The sequence below is a fragment of the Oreochromis niloticus genome, linkage group LG14, assembly GCF_001858045.2.
Source record: "Oreochromis niloticus isolate F11D_XX linkage group LG14, O_niloticus_UMD_NMBU, whole genome shotgun sequence".
NCBI classification, from domain to species: Eukaryota; Metazoa; Chordata; class Actinopteri; order Cichliformes; family Cichlidae; genus Oreochromis; species Oreochromis niloticus.
In genome coordinates, this window is record NC_031979.2 from 12,352,403 (window position 1) to 12,372,110 (window position 19,708).

Here is a 19,708-nt window from a genome sequence, read left to right on the forward strand (position 1 = left end):
TTCGCAACAGCTTACAAAGCGACTGAAGACTTAAACGCCACCTTGACTCACTTTAATATCTTTGCTTGTTTTAAAACAACCAACATGTGGACTAATTCTGAATATATATTTTTTTAAAACCTCAGATTATAAATGACTGGATTTTCTGTTTCCTCCTTTACTTTATGGACAGAATAGCATGAAAAACTGGATGTATACAGTTTATTTTTTATCCCAAATTCTGACCCTACCATCTGAATGTTGTAGCAGAAATTGAGACTCATCTGAACAGGGGACTTTTTTTCCAACATTTTGTCATCACCCAGTTTGAACTGGAGCCTCAGCTTCCTGTTCTTAGCTGACAGAAGGTGGTGGTCTTCTGCCGCTGTAGCCCATCTGCTTCAAGGTTCAGCACCTGCAGAGATGCTCTTCTGCATACTCTGCAGTCTGACCAAACTCCTCTGACATCAAGAAATCTTCCCAGAATATTAGCATTTTGTGAAATACTCAGATTACTTTGTTTGCCACCAATAATGAGACATTCAAAATCACTTCACCTTTCTTCCTCATTCTGATGCCGTTTGAATTTCTGTAGATCACAGACTACACCTACGTGCCTAGATATGATGATAACAAGCATCTAAACCTAATAAAGTGTTCAGTGAGTCACATCATATCATACACAGTTTATTCAAACTTCTTACTGAAAAAAAAACACATATTACAGATCTTCACAAGTCTTTATTAAAAAAAAAAAAAAAAAAAAAAAAAAGAAGAGAAAAAGGTCACATATTCAAGGTGTGCCAAACACCACCACAGACACCAATGTAAAGCTAACAAGTGACCAAACAATTCAACATATTTCATCCATCTTCTTCAGGACTCCATGAGTAACCAGTCTGTGCAGCTTTCATTTTGTCCTTCCTCTGGTACCGGACTACTGAAAACATGCAATCAATAAGCAGGAGGGCAGCTGCGGTGTCAGCGGCTCCGCACAAGGCTCTGCACTGATCACTGCCAAGTCTGTCACCGCTTTGGGGTGCACGCAGGTGTAATCCACCTGGATGTGCAGCTTATTTGCCGATTCTCTGAACCACCCAGTCCTGCTGGCAGAGGGGGCAGCGGTTGTTCTGCTTCACCCACAGGGACATGCAGCAGTTATGGAAGGAGTGGTTGCACTCTCCCCACACAACTGAAACACAAAGGCAGAGCACGAGTGGCACATATTGAGAAACCATTTACAATAAGCTCAAAACAAAACAAAACACGACAGTCCTATTCATTAAAAGGCATTTACCATGCAAATGTCACTGCAATGCAAAAAAGCACCCCCAAGGATTAGATTAGGTGCCCTTTGACACCTTATATTTATATCAAAATGCTAATAAATGGTCATATAAAATCTCTGCTTTATATTTTAAAAGAAAGAAGAAAGTAAAAGGTTATTATCTTGTATTTTGCCTGACTCAGCGAGTTTGACTAACAGCTCCAACTAGCTACTGTTAGCTTGTTTTTCTTTTCTTTTTTTGGATTAACCTGCCGAGTGTCTGTGCTGCTAATAAATATGTCAGTGCTGGCAGGGTCTTACCAACACAGTCCTCCTGTTTATTTTCCGCCTGGCATCGTAGACACGCATCTGAAAATGAAGAACAATGTTAGAGTACCTCCACACGCCGGGCCGTTCGGGTTTTAAAGGTACAATTAGCCAAGTTAGCTCCGTTAGCTCCTCGGACTCACCCATTACTTGTACTCGGCAAATGGCACAAGTGTCACACTCAACGTCCCAGCTCCACATAGCTACAGCATTCCACTTCTTCAGAGAAAACATCTTGTCCCCACCCGACTTGGAGCCCGACGAAGTATTGTGAGAGAGGACTAAACCCGGCTCGTCGCCGTCATCCATCTCTGCCGCACTGTAAATACACGCAGCTTAGCTAGGCTAAACAAAATGGATGAAACAGCTGGGTGATGCTAGCGCCAGTGCTAGTAGGTTTAGCATATGTCTTGTCTCCATAGAAACAGAAGAGGGCGCTGTTTACCAGGAATTATCCACGTCCCAAAGGAACCGCACACCGACTAGTCTCTGCTTCACTTTCTCATTTTGCTTCTTTACACCTATGTTACATTCAGGAAAAAGTTTAATCTCTGAAATACTGAATGTCCTCAATACTTTATGGTAACATCACATAATTAAATCTTAAGAAGTATATTTAAAGTACTGTGTAAAAGTCTTGAGGCTCCCCCATTTTTTATATTTCTCTAAGAAACTACATTTGAAAATATAAGACCAAAAACAGAATTAGTACAGTTCTAGCGTGTTTAAAAGTCAACTTTTATTTCTCAGCACAGTCTGAACTGTCTTAGGCAAACTTTCTTTTAATTTCTTTAAGCAGTCTTCAGGAATAGTTCTGCGGGCTTCTTGAAGGACATTCAAAGCTCTTCTTTGGATGTTGGCTGTCTGTGTGTCCTGTTCTCAGTTAAAATGATCCCACATTGCCTCAATAATGTTGAGGTTCGGGCTCCGGGGAGGCCCATCCATGATTGATGGGCTTGCAATGAGTGAGTCCAATATGTTTTTACTGTTTAATTATTTTGTCAATTAGATATTTTCCGTGTGGTACTGAATGGTGGATCAAAACATGATGGTACTTTTCTGAGTTCATAATTACACCTATTTTGGTGAGATAATCAGCTGATGGGCCAGCTGTCGGGTCTCGGCTGGATTTCATTGTTTATAGATTTAACTAAAGAAATGTGTTTAAAAATGTTCAGGTACCAGGATTGGACTAAAAATAAATGAAAAAGCAGCCAGTGTACCATGAAATGTTGACAGACCCACAGAAAGCCTGGAAAGCTATTGCTCAAGACCATTTTGAAAATCACTGAAAACCACTTTTGCACATCACTGAACATAAATCATCTTGTTAGTAATATTTTACAAATGTATTGCCTTGACACTGTTTGGCAAATGTTTACTAAAAACAGAAAATTGCTTAAATAAACTCTTAATGTACTCTTTCTCTCAAAAATCTGTTTATATGTATTTGTTGGAGCTTACTTAGATAGAGATTTAATAAACAATGGAGTCAAAGAGTTCTGCCAGCAATTCCAAAACACTGAATCATCCTGAGTTTCAGTCAACTCAGACTGGCATAAAAGGGAAAAGGGAAATAAGGGATAAGCAAAAAGCTGTTTGCTATTTTGCTAAACTGTGTTTGTCATTGTTTTATCGTTTTTTTTATTGATCTCTGCAATAACCAAGAAGAAACTATAACAATCTGTAGGGTAAATATTCAGTGAGCTTTGAACCTTCCATTTAGACCCATATACTGATCAGTAAAGTGTTTACTTAGGTCACAGAGCAACAATTTCAACATCATTTTGTGCAGCAAGGTGTGCAGAAACTGTCAGTTTTTCACCAAGAGATTAAATACACACCGATCAGGTCATTATGACCACTGTCATGAATTACACTAATCATCTCTTCAACACGGCACCTGCCAGTGGTTGGGATGTATCAGGGAGTAGGTGAACACTTTGTCTTCAAAGTTGATGTGTTGGAAGCAGGAAAAATGGGCGAGTGTAAGGATTTGAGCGAGTTTGACAAGGGCCAAATTGTGGGAGCTAGACGACTGCGTGAGAGCATCCCCAAAACTGCAGCTCTTGTTGGGTGTTCCCGGTCTGCAGTGCTAAGTATCTATCAAAAGTGGTCCAAGGAAAGAACAGTGGTGAACCAGCGACAGGGTCGTCCGAACCAACAGATAACCTACTGCTAAACTGCTGAAAAAGTTAATGCTGGTTTTGGTGGAACACAGTCAGAATACACAGTTTGTTGTGTAGTGGGCTGTGTAGCTGCAGACCGGTCAGGATGCCCATATTGACTCCTGTCTACAGATGAAAGCATGAACAATGAGCCTGTGAGCATCAGAACTGGACCAAGGAGGAGTGGAAGAAGGTGGTCTGGTCTGATGAATCACGTTTTCTTTTACTTCACGTGGATGGCTGGTGCGTGTGTTGCTCACCTGGAGATCACCTGGAACCAGGATGCGCTATGGGAAGAAGGCAAGAGCCAGTGTGATGCTTCAAGCACAGTTTTGCTAGGAAACCTCAGGTCCTGCCAACCATTGCTGCAGACTGCGTACACTGATTCATGGAAACGGTACTCCCTGATAGCTGTGGCCTCTAGCAGCACAACAATGAGTTTGAGGTGTTGACTTGGCCTCCAAATCCCCCAGTGCCTCAATCCAATCGAGGAACTGTGGGATGTGCTGGAAAAACAAGTCTGATCCGTGGAGGCCCCGCTTCATGACTTACAGAACTTAAAGGATCTGTTGTTAACATCTTGGTGCCAGATACCACAGCACGCCTTCAGTGGAGTCCATGCCTCAATGGCTCAGTGCTGTTTTGGCAGCAAAATGGGGGCCGCCACAATATTAGGCAGGCTGTTATAATGCTATAAATGACTGGTGTATATAACTCTGTCAGAAAGATTTTTCTGTGTTCTGAATGCATGTTTTATGGCTGCAGACACCTTTCACAAGCCTCCAACAACTAAATGCAGATAACGTTTACCAAACAAAGATAGGCTATGTTTAACATATGACTATACAACCTCTAATACTCCAGTGCAAACACGCAAATGAAGAGAAGCAGTGAAATCATATAGTTCCTTTCCCATCCTCTTCTCAACTCAAAATTTAAAAGCAAGCAGACAAATGCTCCTGAATGATTAAATGTTTGAAGAATTTGAGGGGAAGCTGGAGCTTTGTCTAATGTCAGCACTAAAAGGTCTTTAAATCACTTAAGATACTACTTTTACCTCCTTATGTCACCTCATGTGACATCTCCATAAAATACTTTTGTTTCCTATATCCAGCTAACTGTTGGGATTTGTTTAACAACTGCTGATCAAACTCAGGTCGGTGGGGGACTGGAGCCTATCCCAGCTGTCACTAGGCGAGAGGCGGGGTACATTCTGGACAACTCAGCAGTCTATTATGAGCTATTATGAGCTAACAAGGAGAGGCAATCGTGATGCTCACAGTTACAAGTATGACCAACTTATAATCAGCAATTAACCTAACATGCATGTCTTTAGACTGTGGCAGGAAGTCGGGGTACCCGGGGAGAACCTGTGGAGACACAGAGGGAAGTATGCAAACTCCACACAGAAGTATCTGAACTGAAGACATCATTATGAGGTCAAGGAAGAGTGTGATATCTGTGAGGTCCAATAGGACCCCAAGTATGAGACTGCTGCTCATCAGAGTGAGTAAAAACTTGCAGTCACAATTAGTGCATACACATACAGAGATTCCTTGTTTGTCAGTCAGATGTCACCTTGTTTGTGATCATTTTATTGAAAGTTAGTTTAGGATTATGAACCTGAAAGGACCACATCAGCAGACAGGTCAGGCTCTTTAACATTGCTGCCGGCTCAGCAGCAAATCTACTGTCCTGTCTTGAAGAGCAGCCCCCAGTTAAAATTTGGTATTAAAAACTTATTGGCCTAATTAAAAGACAAATTGTTGTCCATTGAAACATCCTTCAGTAATCTTTCCTCCATTAAATCGAGCTTAAGGCTATGACTCAAAATGGGTAACTTCTGATTTTAAGTAGAACTTTTTGTTTTTTGTTTTTTCAGATACAGAGATCAATAAATTTAGAAATACGAATTAATTCCCTCGTATTTAAACCATGAATTTTAAACACTGGTTCCACACTCTGTGGTTGTATTTAAATGGCTGTATGATTGATATTATTAAAAAAGGCCATAAGTCCCCCACATCTTTTAAAAGACCAGCAGTCTTTCTGTGCAGGTACCCTGCGCAATAGTGAGCACGCCGCTGTCAACGTGAGAACAAGACTGAACCACATCGATATCAAACTTACTCTGAACTGCTCTTCACTTTAAATCCTGATGCATGCTCGATCATCCATTCAGTACCAAGCCAGCGCATGGCTTTAGCTTGCTATTTAAAAACAGATGATCTAGATTTTAAAGGACTAATAATGTGCGACTTTTTAATACAACAACACAAAAAATTGCTCTGATCTATAAAAATGACAAAATGCCTCCACACCTCAAAGTTTTGTATAGTGCAAAATGTACAGATAGTTAATAAAACCACGCCCACGCGTGCAAAGAAAATATGTGACATTAATCCATTAGACATGCACCAGCCCTCGGGCAGCCACGTGCTTTTAATTGCTGTACAACTCGGGGTTGTAAAGGGTCCCAGTGTTATTACCTGATTTAACTGTCAAGTGATTTTCCAGCTGAAGTTCACGGTTCCGACCGTGCTTGAACGCATCAGAGGCAGGAGCTCTCCTCTCTCACTGAAGTGGAGCTGCTACATTCATGCAGCTGATGCTTGTGCAGCTCAAACGACCTGTTCAACTGAAAGGCTGTTCGCATTCATCAGAAGGGAAATCTGTGTTTCAAAGGAGGATTTATGGTCAGGATCCAGGGAACAGCACCGGGTCGGGACAAGCGGAGCCCACAGAGCCGAGCAACAGGTAAGAGAGCGGTGGTGGCATCACAGCTGGATGGGACAGGAGTATTAAACATGACTGATCATAATAATACAAATCCCTTTGGATCCAGTTAACTTTATTGTATTGTTGCTTTTACTCTGATCAAGTTTTTGATAAGGCAGGTGAAGTGTTATTTGTTGCAGCACAGTTTGGGGTTTTCACAGAAGCTCAGTGATAAAGTCTGTCAGTAAAAGTGATGGTCATAATGGTGTTGTAATCATGTCCATAAAGGCTGAAGGTCACGGGAGGAGATGAGTCTCACTGCTCCTGTGCTTTTAATGTCACATAAACAAGAAAAGAGACATGAAGCTACATGACACATGCTGTGTGTTTGTGTGAGCCTTAACTTTTGTCAGTAAACTTCACTCAAGTTTATCTTTCCTGCTTCCTTATGAGAGCTAAAAGATGCTGAACTTTGCATTGTTACACGTTCTAATGTTGTGCTTCAGTGTAACCCTGGTATTGTTCTCTAAACTGTGTTTTAAAGTGCACAGATGTTTGCTTGCTTGGCTGCTGGTGATATTTGGTTTGTTTGCATAAAGCTTTCATGGTTTCTTTGTCCGTGTTCAGAAACGATGGATTCAAGTCCATTTCCATGCCTCATTTTATTGAGCTGTAAATATTTCATGGCATGTGAACTAAACAAGATGGGTGCCTGTGGTTGGGTAATAGTTTTCACAATAAAAGTCAAATAAATGAAATCCAGATAAACAAAATAAACTAAGTTGGGCAGCTGTTGGGATTTGAACCGGCACTGTAACGTTTTAATATGACTGAAAATGTGTTTATTTCTTTGTTTGCTGGGTGGCAGACATCATGGTGAGGGTCAGGAGAGCTCTGCGGCTGGTGCTGGGCATGCTCAGTCTGTCCCTGCTGCTGGTGGTGCTGGGGGTCTACACAACGACCCGAACAGAGAGCCTGAACGTGACTGGCTACGCATCTGGAGTTATTGTAAGCTGTTTTTAAAAAGATCATATTTGATTTTATTTAGTGAGACATCAGGTTGATACAACTAAAAAAATTTAAAAAGTTATCAGGAGGAACAGGAAAGCATCTCATGTGAGTTCCATCATAAAGCTGAAGCTGCAGTAGCTTCCAGATTTGGTAACCTTCATCTGAGTGTGAAATTAATTATGGACGGCTGTATTGACAGGCACTTGTCAGGTTTTCAGGTTTTCTTCTGATTTTGAAGCTTGAGTGCTTTCAGATTTCTTCTAAACTGTGCCAATTTCAGATGAATCATTGATGAGAGGTGTGCATCATTTTAAACTCTTAGCATCTGTTTGGTTTATAACAAACCGTGTGCTTTTAAATTTGGTCATTTGGATGATTTCTTCAGCTCACCCTTGGATCCTTCCTGGGACTTCTGGGACTCTGGCTGGAAGAAAACCGCAGGCAGCTGGTATGTTCAGCTCTCCCTGCGTCTCTTTAATAGAAATAAATGCAACACATACATTAAAACAAAAAGCTCTGAAGACGTCTCACTAGTGACAGCACATTATTTTACAGTAACAATGTAACCAATTATAAGAGATGTTGTTTTAATAAAAGCACCTGACATCGGGCTGTTTTCAGTATGTAAAAAGAAAATAAGGTATTTTTTTTAGGAAAGCGGCGCACACCGATCTGCCTTTATCTAATTATCTAAAACATGTTCCCAATAAAATGTCTTACAGCGGGTGCTGGCTGTAGAGTGAGCTAATCGTTTTTGTATAAAATAAACCCAGTTTTCTAGGTTTTAGTATCAGCTGTTAGAATCTAGTCTGTGTGCTGGAGTTTTACTGCTTTATTCTGGTTTTGTCTGCAGTTATTTGAACTCGTGTGTGTTTCTCTGGTAGAAATTCTAATATAAAAAATGCTAAACTGTGAAAAACACCATTAAAAAAACTGAGTGTAACACAAAAATTGGTTTAAAAAAAGGCAAAATAATGTGAATATCGTAACATAACCTGGACTTTACTAGTGAAATGAGGAGAAATAATGTGAAATACTGTGAAACAGACAATAGATGTCTTTCTGGATTCTTTCAGTTTAAGGATTCGTCACCCACACCTTACGATATATCAAAGGAAGCTTTCAAAACACTTCTAGGTTATGTGAAAACCAGCAGCTTATCCTGTCAACAAAGAAAAAAAGGCATTGACGACATTCACTCTGCTTGGATTTGGTCCAGTTTGGATTTTGATTATATCATCTTAGCTGGTGAGATAAGTTTACTGATGAGACCTTAACAGGTCAGATAGGACAGGAAACTCATTACACCAAAATTTTTCATGGTGTAGTGAGTTTAGAGTATGATGAATAGTTGGAATAAAGGAGGGCTATACTGCAGAGTTACACGCTCTGTTTGCTTTTCAGTATACGTGAAAGTGCTATATACTGTTAAATGTACTGTACCGTGCAAAAGTCTTGAGCCACCACACATTTCTTTGTCATGTTTTTTTTTGTTATTACCAGCGGACCGCCACGGAAACACACCATTTGATCCTATTTTGAATTGAATCGGTGAAAAATGCCAAAGATAAACACAGTTTGACAGGCATAAAATAGACAAGTGGAGGACTAAAAAAGAAGTGCCAGGTCTAAAAAAAACTATTGACAGTATCTGAAAATCGTGTTCTTTAAGAAATAGGGAAAAAAAAATCCAGCAAAGAGCTGACACATGACCTGAGAGACCTTAAGGTGATCCGTCCACTGTTCACTGAAGCCTTGGCAGTAATGATCTCAGTGGAAGTTTGAAATTTCTGGTCCAAATCATCTTCAAGAAAAAGTCAGAGGAGGTACAAAAGTGAGTGTCTACAGCCCTCTGTTAAACATGGAGGAGAAAATAGTAAAATCATACTTGGATAGAAAAAGCACACAGTGGAACACCATCAGTCATGGATTGGCCTCCACAGAACCCACAGCTCAACATCACTGAAGCAGAGTGGGATCATCTCGACAGAGAACAGAACAAAAGGCAGCCAACATCCAGAAGAGCTTTGAATGTCCTTCAACAAGCCTGGAGAATTATTCCCGAAGACTACTTAAAGAAAGCTGCCTGAGAGAGTTCAGACTGTGTTGAGAATAAAGGTGGTCATACCAAAGACTGACTTCAAAAGCTCATTAGAATTGTCCACATGCTGTTTTTGCCTTATATGCTGTATTTCCACGTCTGTTTCCAAATGTTTCGGTAAATCGATGCACCTATTTCCCATTTTCCTGGCAAAATATAAAGGAATGAAGTTTAGCTCAAGACATTTGCACAGTACTGTTTATATAATTAACAGGTTCCACCTTTAAAAAAATGTCTTTCATCATATTTTTCGCCTCTCAAAGTTTGTTGTACAAAAAACACGGTTTTAAGTGCTTTGTGAGGAAACCTAATAGCTTCACACCTACGAATGTAAGCAGCCAGTGCTGCACTCTGATACATGATCCACATGAAAAAACGTTTATCTGTTGGAGAGAAAGAAAAGAAACTTTTCCTCCGCTTTTCTCTACATTCCTGTCAGGCTTCCCTCCAGCCTTTCATCTGGCACAAATCTTACATGGAAGCTCTCTCATTTGTGTTTTCACCTTTGCTTCTCCTCCAGCTGACCGCTGCCATCGCCTTTCTCGGTTTCGGGATCGTCGTCTCTTCTGTGTGCTTGGTGATCGACGGCGTCTGCGTTGCCTTAAATATGGTGAGATACCTACACTTGCTTGTAACCTCAGCAGATGGCTGCGCAGTTAACTGAAGACTGCGAAGCGATAATAAAGGACCGTGCTGACCAGCCGTTTGGACTGCCGTGTTTGCCGGCATCACTCTGGTGACAGCACAGACAATTTTCACATTTTCGCATTCACACGCTACTTTGCCCCCTTTTTGTAAATCTGGCCCATGAGGTGGATATTTCTACTCAGCGTTGGTCCCAAAATTAATCTCACGCACTACACCAAAGACAGTGCTGGGAATAAGTCTACAACTTTATTTTCCCTTCCTGACCATGTGATTTGTTCCTTTCCGTAAAATATGTCAAACGTTTCACTAACCATAATGAACCGAATCCATCCACGATGACTCTGAACTGAACCTCGTGTTACAGTTTCAAACTGGACTGAGTTAATTTTGGAAAAGACCGTTTTATTCGACTCCACACTTACCACTGTTTGCACTGAATAAAGATCGATTTGAATGGTTCTGGGTGAAATGTTGTGGATTGTTTATCATGTTAACTTTTGTCAGGACATGCGGCCACTGAAAGCAGGGAGATGCCAGTATTACAGCAGCGGCAACTGCTACATCTATGAGAATTTCTACACTTCTGTGAGTAGAGACACACTGAAGGAAAACATTATCCTGTGACTAATTCAGAGACATAATCACAGCCAGTCCAGATAGATTTGAATGTGCAGGATAAACCTCCAGTTGTGTTGTCTGTATGTTTGTGAGCTTGTGTTTCGTTGCTCAGGTGTCGTGTCGGAGTCTAAAGGAGTCTTGTACCATGATGGTAAGAAGTGGAACCTGTTACTGCTGCGACCTGTATGACTGCGCCAAGTGAGACATTTAATCATTGTCGTGCCATATTAGTATACAGTAATTTTTGTCATATGTGATCACAGATTGAACAAAATGATAGACACGTTTATATACATCCATACGTTTTGGGGCAAAACCCCCTTTTTTTGCAGTTTCTCTGTTCACCATCACAGTGGACTTTAAATCAAACGATTAAAGTGTAAAGTTGCAGCTTTAATTCAAGGGGTTTAACCAAAGTACTGCATTAACTCTTTATGCATTATAGTCGTTTTTGTATAGTCCCCATTGTGAAAGGCCCAAAAGTAATCACATAGTTTTCTGACGAGCAGGTTTATGGTCAGCTGAAGCCTGTTTTCTTATTACACCATGACAAAATCAGCAAACATCTGAAGTTGATTCAAATTCTTGAAATTGCATTTGGTTGCTGTTCAGTGGAGCGCTCGACATCCAATGAGTTGTCAGCAGAGATGAGTAAGGTCATTATTAGGCTAAAAAACTAAATAAACCCACAAGACAGAGAGATGGGAGTGACCAAATCATTGTTACAATGAATCAATGGATCGAGCAGCTCAGCAACACCATAAGGCTTTAACCCCTTCAGTTAAAGCTGAAAGTCTGAACTTCAGTCGAAAATATCCTGATCATCTGTTTGACTTTTATGTGTTTTGTCTTACAAATCATTGGAACTAACCTGCTCTGTGGCTTTGTTATGCAGTGGAGGCTACCTCAGCAACTACTATGAATTTGTTGGAGTAGAAAGCTGTGAGGAAGTCTTTACAGTGTACATTTTAATTTGGACCCTTGCCAGCCTCAACCTCGTGGCCTTCTTCACAGGAATACTCACCACAGCAGTGCTGGGCAACATTAGAGAGTTGGTAAGACATTCACGGCAACCTGTGTGTCATCTACATAGCAGTGAACCTAAATGTTATATTTCCTGAAAATACTGCAGAGAGGAAGGAGAAAAAAAATAAAGAGCAGAGGTCCCGGGACAGAACCTTGTGGCACACCACAATTAATTGTAGTAGACTGTGATCCGTGTGCATGTAGTTACACAAACTACCTTGAACAAAAAAGTGCAACAACACAAAATGTGGTGGATTTTAAAGCTGAACTAGTTGATTTTTGACCTGTAGAGCAGGTAGCAAACTGACATCAGACATCAAACTCACCTTTTTTGCATCACGGACCGGTTTATGTCTGACAATATTTTCACGGACCGGCCTTTAAGGTGTCATGGATAAATACAAACAAAAAACAAAAAACAGTACCGGTACCAAAAAAAAAAAAAAAAGATTTACTCATCACACATGGGAAAAGACCCAGGGAAACCGAGTTAATGATAAAAAAAATAAATAAATAACGATGAAAACGGATAAAAACGCTGAAAACCATAAATTTCACACCCGAGCCTCAGCTTTTACGGCCCAGTACCAAACAACTCACGGACCGGTACCGGTCTGGGGTTGGGGATCACTGCTGTAGAAAACAGAGGAGCTGCAGCAGAAGAGATAATGACAAAATTTATGCCATCTAACCTGAACCTGTTGTTATACACTGATGACTTCCTGCTTCTACTATTTATTTTATGCTGTCTTTTATTTTAGTTTTAATGCAAGTTTATGCTGTTGTTTCATCAGAATTGGCAGCTGTTTTCTCACAGATTGTGGTTTCAACTGCAGGTGTACAGATAATGACACCTACATTCATTGAGGAGACCTTGATTCAAATAAAACGTCTAAAAAAGTGTTGCCTGCAAGGTGTGGGGAGGGGTGTCTAAATCAAGTTAAGTTGTGTCCACACAGGGAGAAATTTGCCCATTATGTCCGCCTTTGAAGATGGCGGTTGATTGCTAGCAGATATTTCAGGCTAAGGTAACCCTCTAATGTATTTATTACTCTGTCATATCTCAGCCAATGTTGTCCTGTCGCTTCAGTTGCTCTGCTCAAATTTTTAAAAATGTTTAATTTTTAAATTTTCCGTTTGGAAACATAAAACAGCCAGCAACAGTTGCAAGACTTTAGCATAAATAGCACGATAACAGGCAGTGGGTTTAGAATGACTGCGGAGCCGGGGCATGTATACTGTAGGGGAGAGATTAATGTTTCGTCTTTACCCCTCACCAGTGCAGAGAGAGCAAAACAGAAAGGAAAAAGGATAGCAGGAGAAGGAAAACACTGGATAGCGAGAGTGGATCATGGCACCATCTGCTCTCACGTTCCTGCTGCACAGTATGCAATAGCCTAGTGCAGTAGTTCAAAAGGCCAAAAACGATTCCTTCCCAAATATAAAATAAGATCGTCTCACTTTTACAAATTCCCCAGATGCTGGTCATTCGCCACTGAGTCAGATTAAACTCAACACTGTGAAAATGGAAAAATAAGTTTGGCTGCATGAAGTGCAACATCTTAAAGCCAAGCCAAACAGCCATAAAGTCTGTCTCTCATCTCTTTGCGTGTCTTGACTGTAAGAAGTGATTACATCCAACCACAGAATACAGCCTTCCCACTCCTGACCTCCCTACCTCACTTTCTGTACATGGATAAAAAGATCCCAATAAAATAAATAAGTGTCAAAAAGTATGTTACTAATGATGAAAGGTGGTTTGATATTATGATATTTCTAATATAAAAAAAAGAAAATCACACAAATCATGCAGACTTCATCACATTTTGAACCACGAGCAGCACATTGTAATACTCACATGTGCTGCTCGCTTCACAATCATTCTCTCCTGTTTAAAAGAGAAAAACTCTCACACTGGCCTTACTCATTCATAAGTAGTTTCCTAATCTTATTGTAGCTGCATTTCTTCTTCTTTGTTGAAGTTTCCACTGGAGCCTGCCAGCTTTGTGGTGACTCATGCTCTTCCCTGTTGTGTGGGCAGTGAGATCAGGCTGACCCCAGATGACAGCTTTACTTATTGTTGTAACAACTGGATGAAAGCAAAACTTTAGGAAAAGTGTCTGAATTGCAGTGCTAACGGTTGAAAACTAGAACCAATCAAAATTTGGGGCGTGCGGGATGAGAGGCAAGAAATAAAAGTGCTGAGTCCCACATGAAGGGGACACCTGATTGCTGTGCAGCCAGAAAATCTTAGTCAGACCACGTGTTGCATTGACACTCTGGTGTACAAGAGCACTGATTTATCTGCATAATAAACTCTCCCTTACCTCTCATGCATGTCTTGAATGGTCTCTCATAAAAGTTAAATACAAGGAGAGTGATGCAACAACAATGTTCCTGAGACTGTTTGGCAGGCGGTTCTATCAGCAGAGGCTAACAGAGCTGTCTCTGATCCGCTAAACCTCAGTCCATCAGTAACGTTTATCAGAAACATACCTTCACTTTTCCTCCTGCTGCTTCCACTCAAACTGTCACAGACGCAGAGTTCAAAAGACTTTTCCCTGTTTCCAATAACTGAACAGTTCCCTCAGATAAATCATGAAAAATCACATATCCGCTGCTGTCCTGCTTCCCTGAAACCAGAATACGGCAGCTGAGCTGAGCAACCTTGAGTTGTGCTCACTGACAAAGACTCATTTACACTGATCAGAAGAGACTGATGCAATCTGTCTGCATTTATAAATTACACAGCAGTTATTTGCAAACCTTTAGCAATCTGAGGGTGATTGTAGTCGGTGCAAGTCAGACTGCAACTGTCTGCAGAAACGTTGCATCCCACCAGGCGACCAGTGCAATCACCTTCCAGTCAAAAGTTGCAATCAGACACAGAATGTGAAAAAAATTCAATAGAGTCACCAGACAGCCACCACTTTTTTGTAGAGATAGAGATTTTGTAGAGACCAGACACACTGTTCCCATGTTGCTTAATGGTTTTTATTGATTTTGCACAAAAACACTATTTCCCTGGTTCGGCACAAGCGTCCGCTAGCGTTCCAGCTGTCTCGCACTATCCCGTCTCTGGTCTCCAACCTCATTATAAAAAGGGAGAAACCTGATTAGCTAGATCATGTCAACCTGTCGCTCCAACCTCCCTGGCACTGCTCCTTGAGCTCACTGTACCACCCCTCCCCTGCAGCTGAGCCAGGGACCACACCTTTGCCACAGTCAAGATAAGTGTGTCCAGTGTTGGATGGTTTATCAGTTTAGTCGATTTACTGTAAGTTATCTCAGGATGGTGTACATGTTCGTACTATTCCCAGTATATTTGAACTTATTTAATATCAATCTGATTTTTTCCCCTTCTTTGCACTTAAATAATATCGTGTGTGTGTGTTTCTCTTTCTTTGCCTCAGTGGAGCAGCAGCCCTGTGGCTGATCCCTCTGAGAAAACAGCATCTTCCCCAACAGCTCCTCTGCTGATGGACGCCAATATACACACAGCACACCAGCTCCACCCAGTCAATGTGAGGTCAACACCGTCTCTCACACACACACACTCAGACACACACAGATACAATTACAAATATATAGTGGCTGTGTGAAGTCTAAACTGTTTCTTGTGTAAACTTCTAGACTGGTCAGCAAACCTCTTTGTTTCCTCCCTATATTAAAAATTCCTTTAGAGCTAATTGTGGTTTCAAAGTTTCAGACAAAATGATTTCATGCAGAATTTTTCAGTGTTTCTTTATGATGGACTTTGGAGACAATGATATCACTTATCAGCCACAATACTAAACTAAAATAGGTGAAGTGATTTTCTTGTCATGATAGTACCTGTTAGGGGGTGGGATATACATCAGTCAGCAAAGGAAAAAGTTTTAGAAGGTGAGGTGATAGAAGCTGGAAAAATTGGGAAAATGTACAGATCTAAGAGACTTTTCCAGGGGGAGTCAGAGGACGTAAAAAATGGCAGGCCTTGTGGAGTATTGTGGATATGATGAGCAAAAGTGGATCCAGAAGGACAGCCGGTGAACCAACGAGGGCATCAGAGGAAGTGTGATGATCTGGGCAAACAGATTCTGCCGGATGTTACACTATATTTCCAAAAGTATTTGCTTATCTGCCTTTAAACGCATATGAACTCAAGTGATGTCTATAACAGCTTCAACTCTTCTGGGAAGACTTTCCACAAGGTTTCTGAGTGTGTTTGTGGGAGTTTTTGACCATTTAAGGTCAGACACTGATGTTGGCTCACAGTCTCCCCTCTAATTCATCCCAAAGGTGCTCTACTGGGTTGAGGTCAGGACTCTGTGCAGGCCAGTAAAGTTCTTCCACACCAAACTCGTTTATCCACGTCTTTATGGACCTTGCTTTGTGCACTGGTGTGCAGTCAGATTGGAACAGGAAGGGACCATCCCCAAACTTTTCTCACAAACTTGGGAGAATGAAATTCTCCAAAATGTCTTGGACCATTCTCATGGCAACTGCCAAACCCAGGCTCATCCATCAGATTGCCAGGCAGAGAAGCACGAATCGTCACTCCAGAGAACACATCTCCACTCCTCTAGAGTCCAATGGTAGCTTCTTTACACTTCTGCATCTTTTGCTTTGTATTGTGATTGGTGATGTGAGGCTTGGATGCAGCTGCTCGGACATGGAAACCATTCCATGAAGCTCTCTACACATTGTTCCTGTGCTAATATGAACACACGTGAAGTTTGGAGGTTTGCAGAAAGGTGTCAAGCTCTGTGCACTATGCTCCTCCGCATCTGCTTGACCACGCTCTGTGATTTTACATGGTCTAACACTTCATGGCTGTGACTTCCAGTCACTTCCACTTTGTTATAATACCACTAATTGAGGAAATACCAGGACTGGACTTGTTGCATAGGTGGGATGATGTCATGGTACTTTGTTGGAATTCACTAATCTCCTGAGAGCGATGCATCCTTTCACAAATGTTTGTAGAAGCATTCCTTGGTGCTGACCACTCACCTAAACACTTCTGCAGACCGTACCTATCATAGCAATGGTGTTGCTTGCTTTGAGGAAAAAGAAAAAAGTTCAGAGGAAATTCTTTACATCTCAATCCAACCAAACATCTGACAGATGTGTCACAAAAACAAGTTGAAGACTTTAAGGATCGGCTGCTGAGATATCAGAGACCGCTTTTAAACCTGAAAAATTATTCTTACAGTCATTCACAGATCTGCATCCTTCACTGAGGCCCAGTGCAGGAAGTAGTGTTTCTTGGACTTGCTTACATATTTTTTTTCTTTGCATGTTGGCATTCATTCATTGTGGATACAGCAATAAATTCCTGTTCAGTATGAATGTTTTTTAAAGGTCATGCTGTGATTTTCACTACAGACACAAGCTTGTTTTGAATGTAGTGTACCCTGAAAGAGCTCAAAGATCATGACTAAGATGATGTAATAATAGCATCTAGTAAAAATGTGATTTTAGCCATAATAATGACGTCACACAGACAACAAGGTTTCAGAAATTTTACATTTAGAATAAGAGGCAGGCGCAGAAAAGACACGAGGGCAGCTGGTTCTGATAGGAACACACTCAGAGGTGAACCTGCAAGTGTTTTGTGACGACCACAGTAATGTCACATCGTTTCCAGCAGCACATTTCAAAAAGAAGTGTACTTTGATTTGCATGATTTCTGGTTCTGATTGATCCAAATCCAAATGCAAATCTTGTTTGTTCACATTTAAAACACAGCATTGCTTTCAGGTTTTTTTAGTACCCCGTGGAGTTTCGGTCTGTTAATTGTGCTTGGAGAAGTGTTAGTTAGCTACTATGAAGGAGATTATAAGTTTAAAATAAATGAGGAAATTCATGATTTTTTTTTTTTTTTTGAGAAGGCCACACACAAGTGTTTAGGTGGAAAACAATCAGGGGAAGCCAAAGCTCTGTTTTAAATCTTCACGGGCCCTTTCTAATCCAGAAACCTAGTGTTTCCACGAACCGTAGCTCTGTTGACCACCCACATCGGAGCTATTTATTGGCTGCATCTTAATAAAATAAACCCACGTGTTTACAACCAATAATGCTGAATGTTCCATCAGAACAATTAACAAGGCTTCTGCAGGTTTGATCTTGAACAGCAGTTCGACTTAAACAGCGAGCTGTCTGTGAAGGCCCGTGAAAAAGTGAGCCTCGAGTCGGGGTTTTTAAACTCTAATGCATCAAAAGGGACGGGGTGGGCTCTACAATGCTTCAGCTGTTTTCTTTTTTATACCATTACAGGTTATAAAACTACTAATTTATTTGAAAAGTGAGTTTTCACTCAGAAGCCGTGAAGTCTGCGGTTAATGTCTTTTTTCCCTTGTCCTGCTCTCCCAGGGAGGATCGCCGTTTTGCTTTTCAGCTGAGAAGGCCAACCCGCCTCCCTTCGCCCCACTGGCCGGCGTGCCGCCTTGCAGAGCCCACGGCATGTCTGTGTGAGCAGCAGACTCACGGGAAGATGACTTGTTATTGTTGGGTGCATTTTAAACAGCAGATGCAGCTTAAAGCGGACATGCAGAAGTTTAATGGAAAGCGCCTGCAGCTACTTTACATTATATGCAAAGAAGAAAACAGCTTACCTAACAGCTTACCTTGAGTGTAAAATGTTTGCAAATGCAGTGCTTTGTTCTATAAATCTTTTCATTGTGGACTTTGTGAGTAAAATGCTTCTTTTTTTCCCTGAAACCAGGCAGAGTTAAAACTAAATGATGTCTCATAGAAGATATATTGCTGATATTACTCGATGATGAATAAACAGATTGAAACAGATCAGTGTGGTTTATTTAAATTACAACAGACAGTTTTACTCACCGCAGCTCGGTTTAACAGGAGGACAAAGTGAGAGTGTTTGTGACAGATTGTAATAATCATATATTAATTTTTAACTGTCTGTGAGGTTTTTATAGCCAATAGCAGCTTCACTATTACACTCAGTGGTCTGATATTTGTGTTAACTGCCTTTATAACACTGTTCAAATCTCTGAGGAATTACAGCAGCTCTGAAGTAAAAAAAAGGGGATCTGAGAGTTAGGGAGACGTTATTTGGGCGTTTTCACCCTCTCTGTGGTGTAGCTGGAGCAGGAGATGCACTCGTAAGAAGTGCAACACACAGAAAGACTGCACACGCACTTCAGGGACCACAAAGCAGCATCCTGTATGATCTGTGTATTCAACCTTAAACTCCTGTCTGAGTGTGTGTCTACCTTCACAGATGGAGCTCTTTGTAAGGTGAGGACATCTCACGCTGTGGTATAAATTCAATCCTCTAAACCCAAATATTTTTCCACCCAGAGACATTCAAAACTTGCCCCCTCCCCACCAGAGGAGCGAAAACATGTCTTTCATGTTTGATGTTTATTATTTTTTACTTGTTATTAGCTCTTACCCTTAGCAACCTTAGCAAAATCACACCAGCTTATCAGGATCTTGCAGGCAGTTAAAGGGTACCTTACTTGTATGGTAAACAAAGTAATAAAAGTCCTGCTACCAACACTTTTAAAGTGTTTCTAGGCAGCCAAGCTAGTTTCCATTTTTTATGCTAAGCTAAGCTATCTACATTTCTAACTGCACAAATTAGAGAGCAGTTTCAATCTTTTGCAAAGGTTTGTGTCCCCAAAATTATGACATTTCTCTTTAAACTGAACTGTTGTGATAAAAACGTCAAGCTCGCTCATCAGTTTGCCACAAAGCCAGCTTAGCTTTGCTCTAAAAACTAACTTTCTACAGTTAGAGGGCATGAGATGATACCTGCAGCCTATTCAGGTTGCACAGGCAGTCTAAGAAGAAGGTTTTTGCTGCGTCTTCCTCAAAGACTCAAGAGTGTGG

The 19,708-nt window shown here is 41.0% G+C and overlaps 2 protein-coding genes across 3 annotated transcripts; one reads left to right on the forward strand and one right to left on the reverse strand.

The window, feature by feature from the left end:
• Window positions 1–854: 854 nt before the first annotated feature.
• On the reverse strand, window positions 855–1,938 carry rnf7 (ring finger protein 7). The gene is made up of 3 exons (XM_003441625.5): window positions 1,717–1,938; window positions 1,568–1,615; window positions 855–1,171 (listed from the first exon to the last, which is right to left on the reverse strand). The coding sequence occupies exons 1-3, from the start codon at window positions 1,880–1,882 to the stop codon at window positions 1,053–1,055; spliced, it is 333 nt and encodes a 110-aa protein (XP_003441673.1). The 5' UTR covers window positions 1,883–1,938; the 3' UTR covers window positions 855–1,052.
• Window positions 1,928–18,652, forward strand: LOC100701807 (transmembrane protein 255B). 2 transcript variants are annotated; one of them, XM_019345374.2, is made up of 11 exons: window positions 1,928–2,538; window positions 5,078–5,247; window positions 6,259–6,498; window positions 7,328–7,467; window positions 7,856–7,918; window positions 10,092–10,181; window positions 10,724–10,804; window positions 10,950–11,035; window positions 11,733–11,892; window positions 15,277–15,387; window positions 18,221–18,652. In XM_019345374.2, exons 3-11 carry the CDS (start codon window positions 6,435–6,437, stop codon window positions 18,320–18,322), a joined length of 897 nt encoding a protein of 298 aa, XP_019200919.1. In that variant the 5' UTR covers window positions 1,928–2,538; window positions 5,078–5,247; window positions 6,259–6,434; the 3' UTR covers window positions 18,323–18,652. The 2 variants fall into 2 exon arrangements, with proteins under 2 accessions (XP_019200919.1, XP_025753916.1); XM_025898131.1 differs by having other exon boundaries at window positions 6,427–6,498.
• Window positions 18,653–19,708: the final 1,056 nt, after the last annotated feature.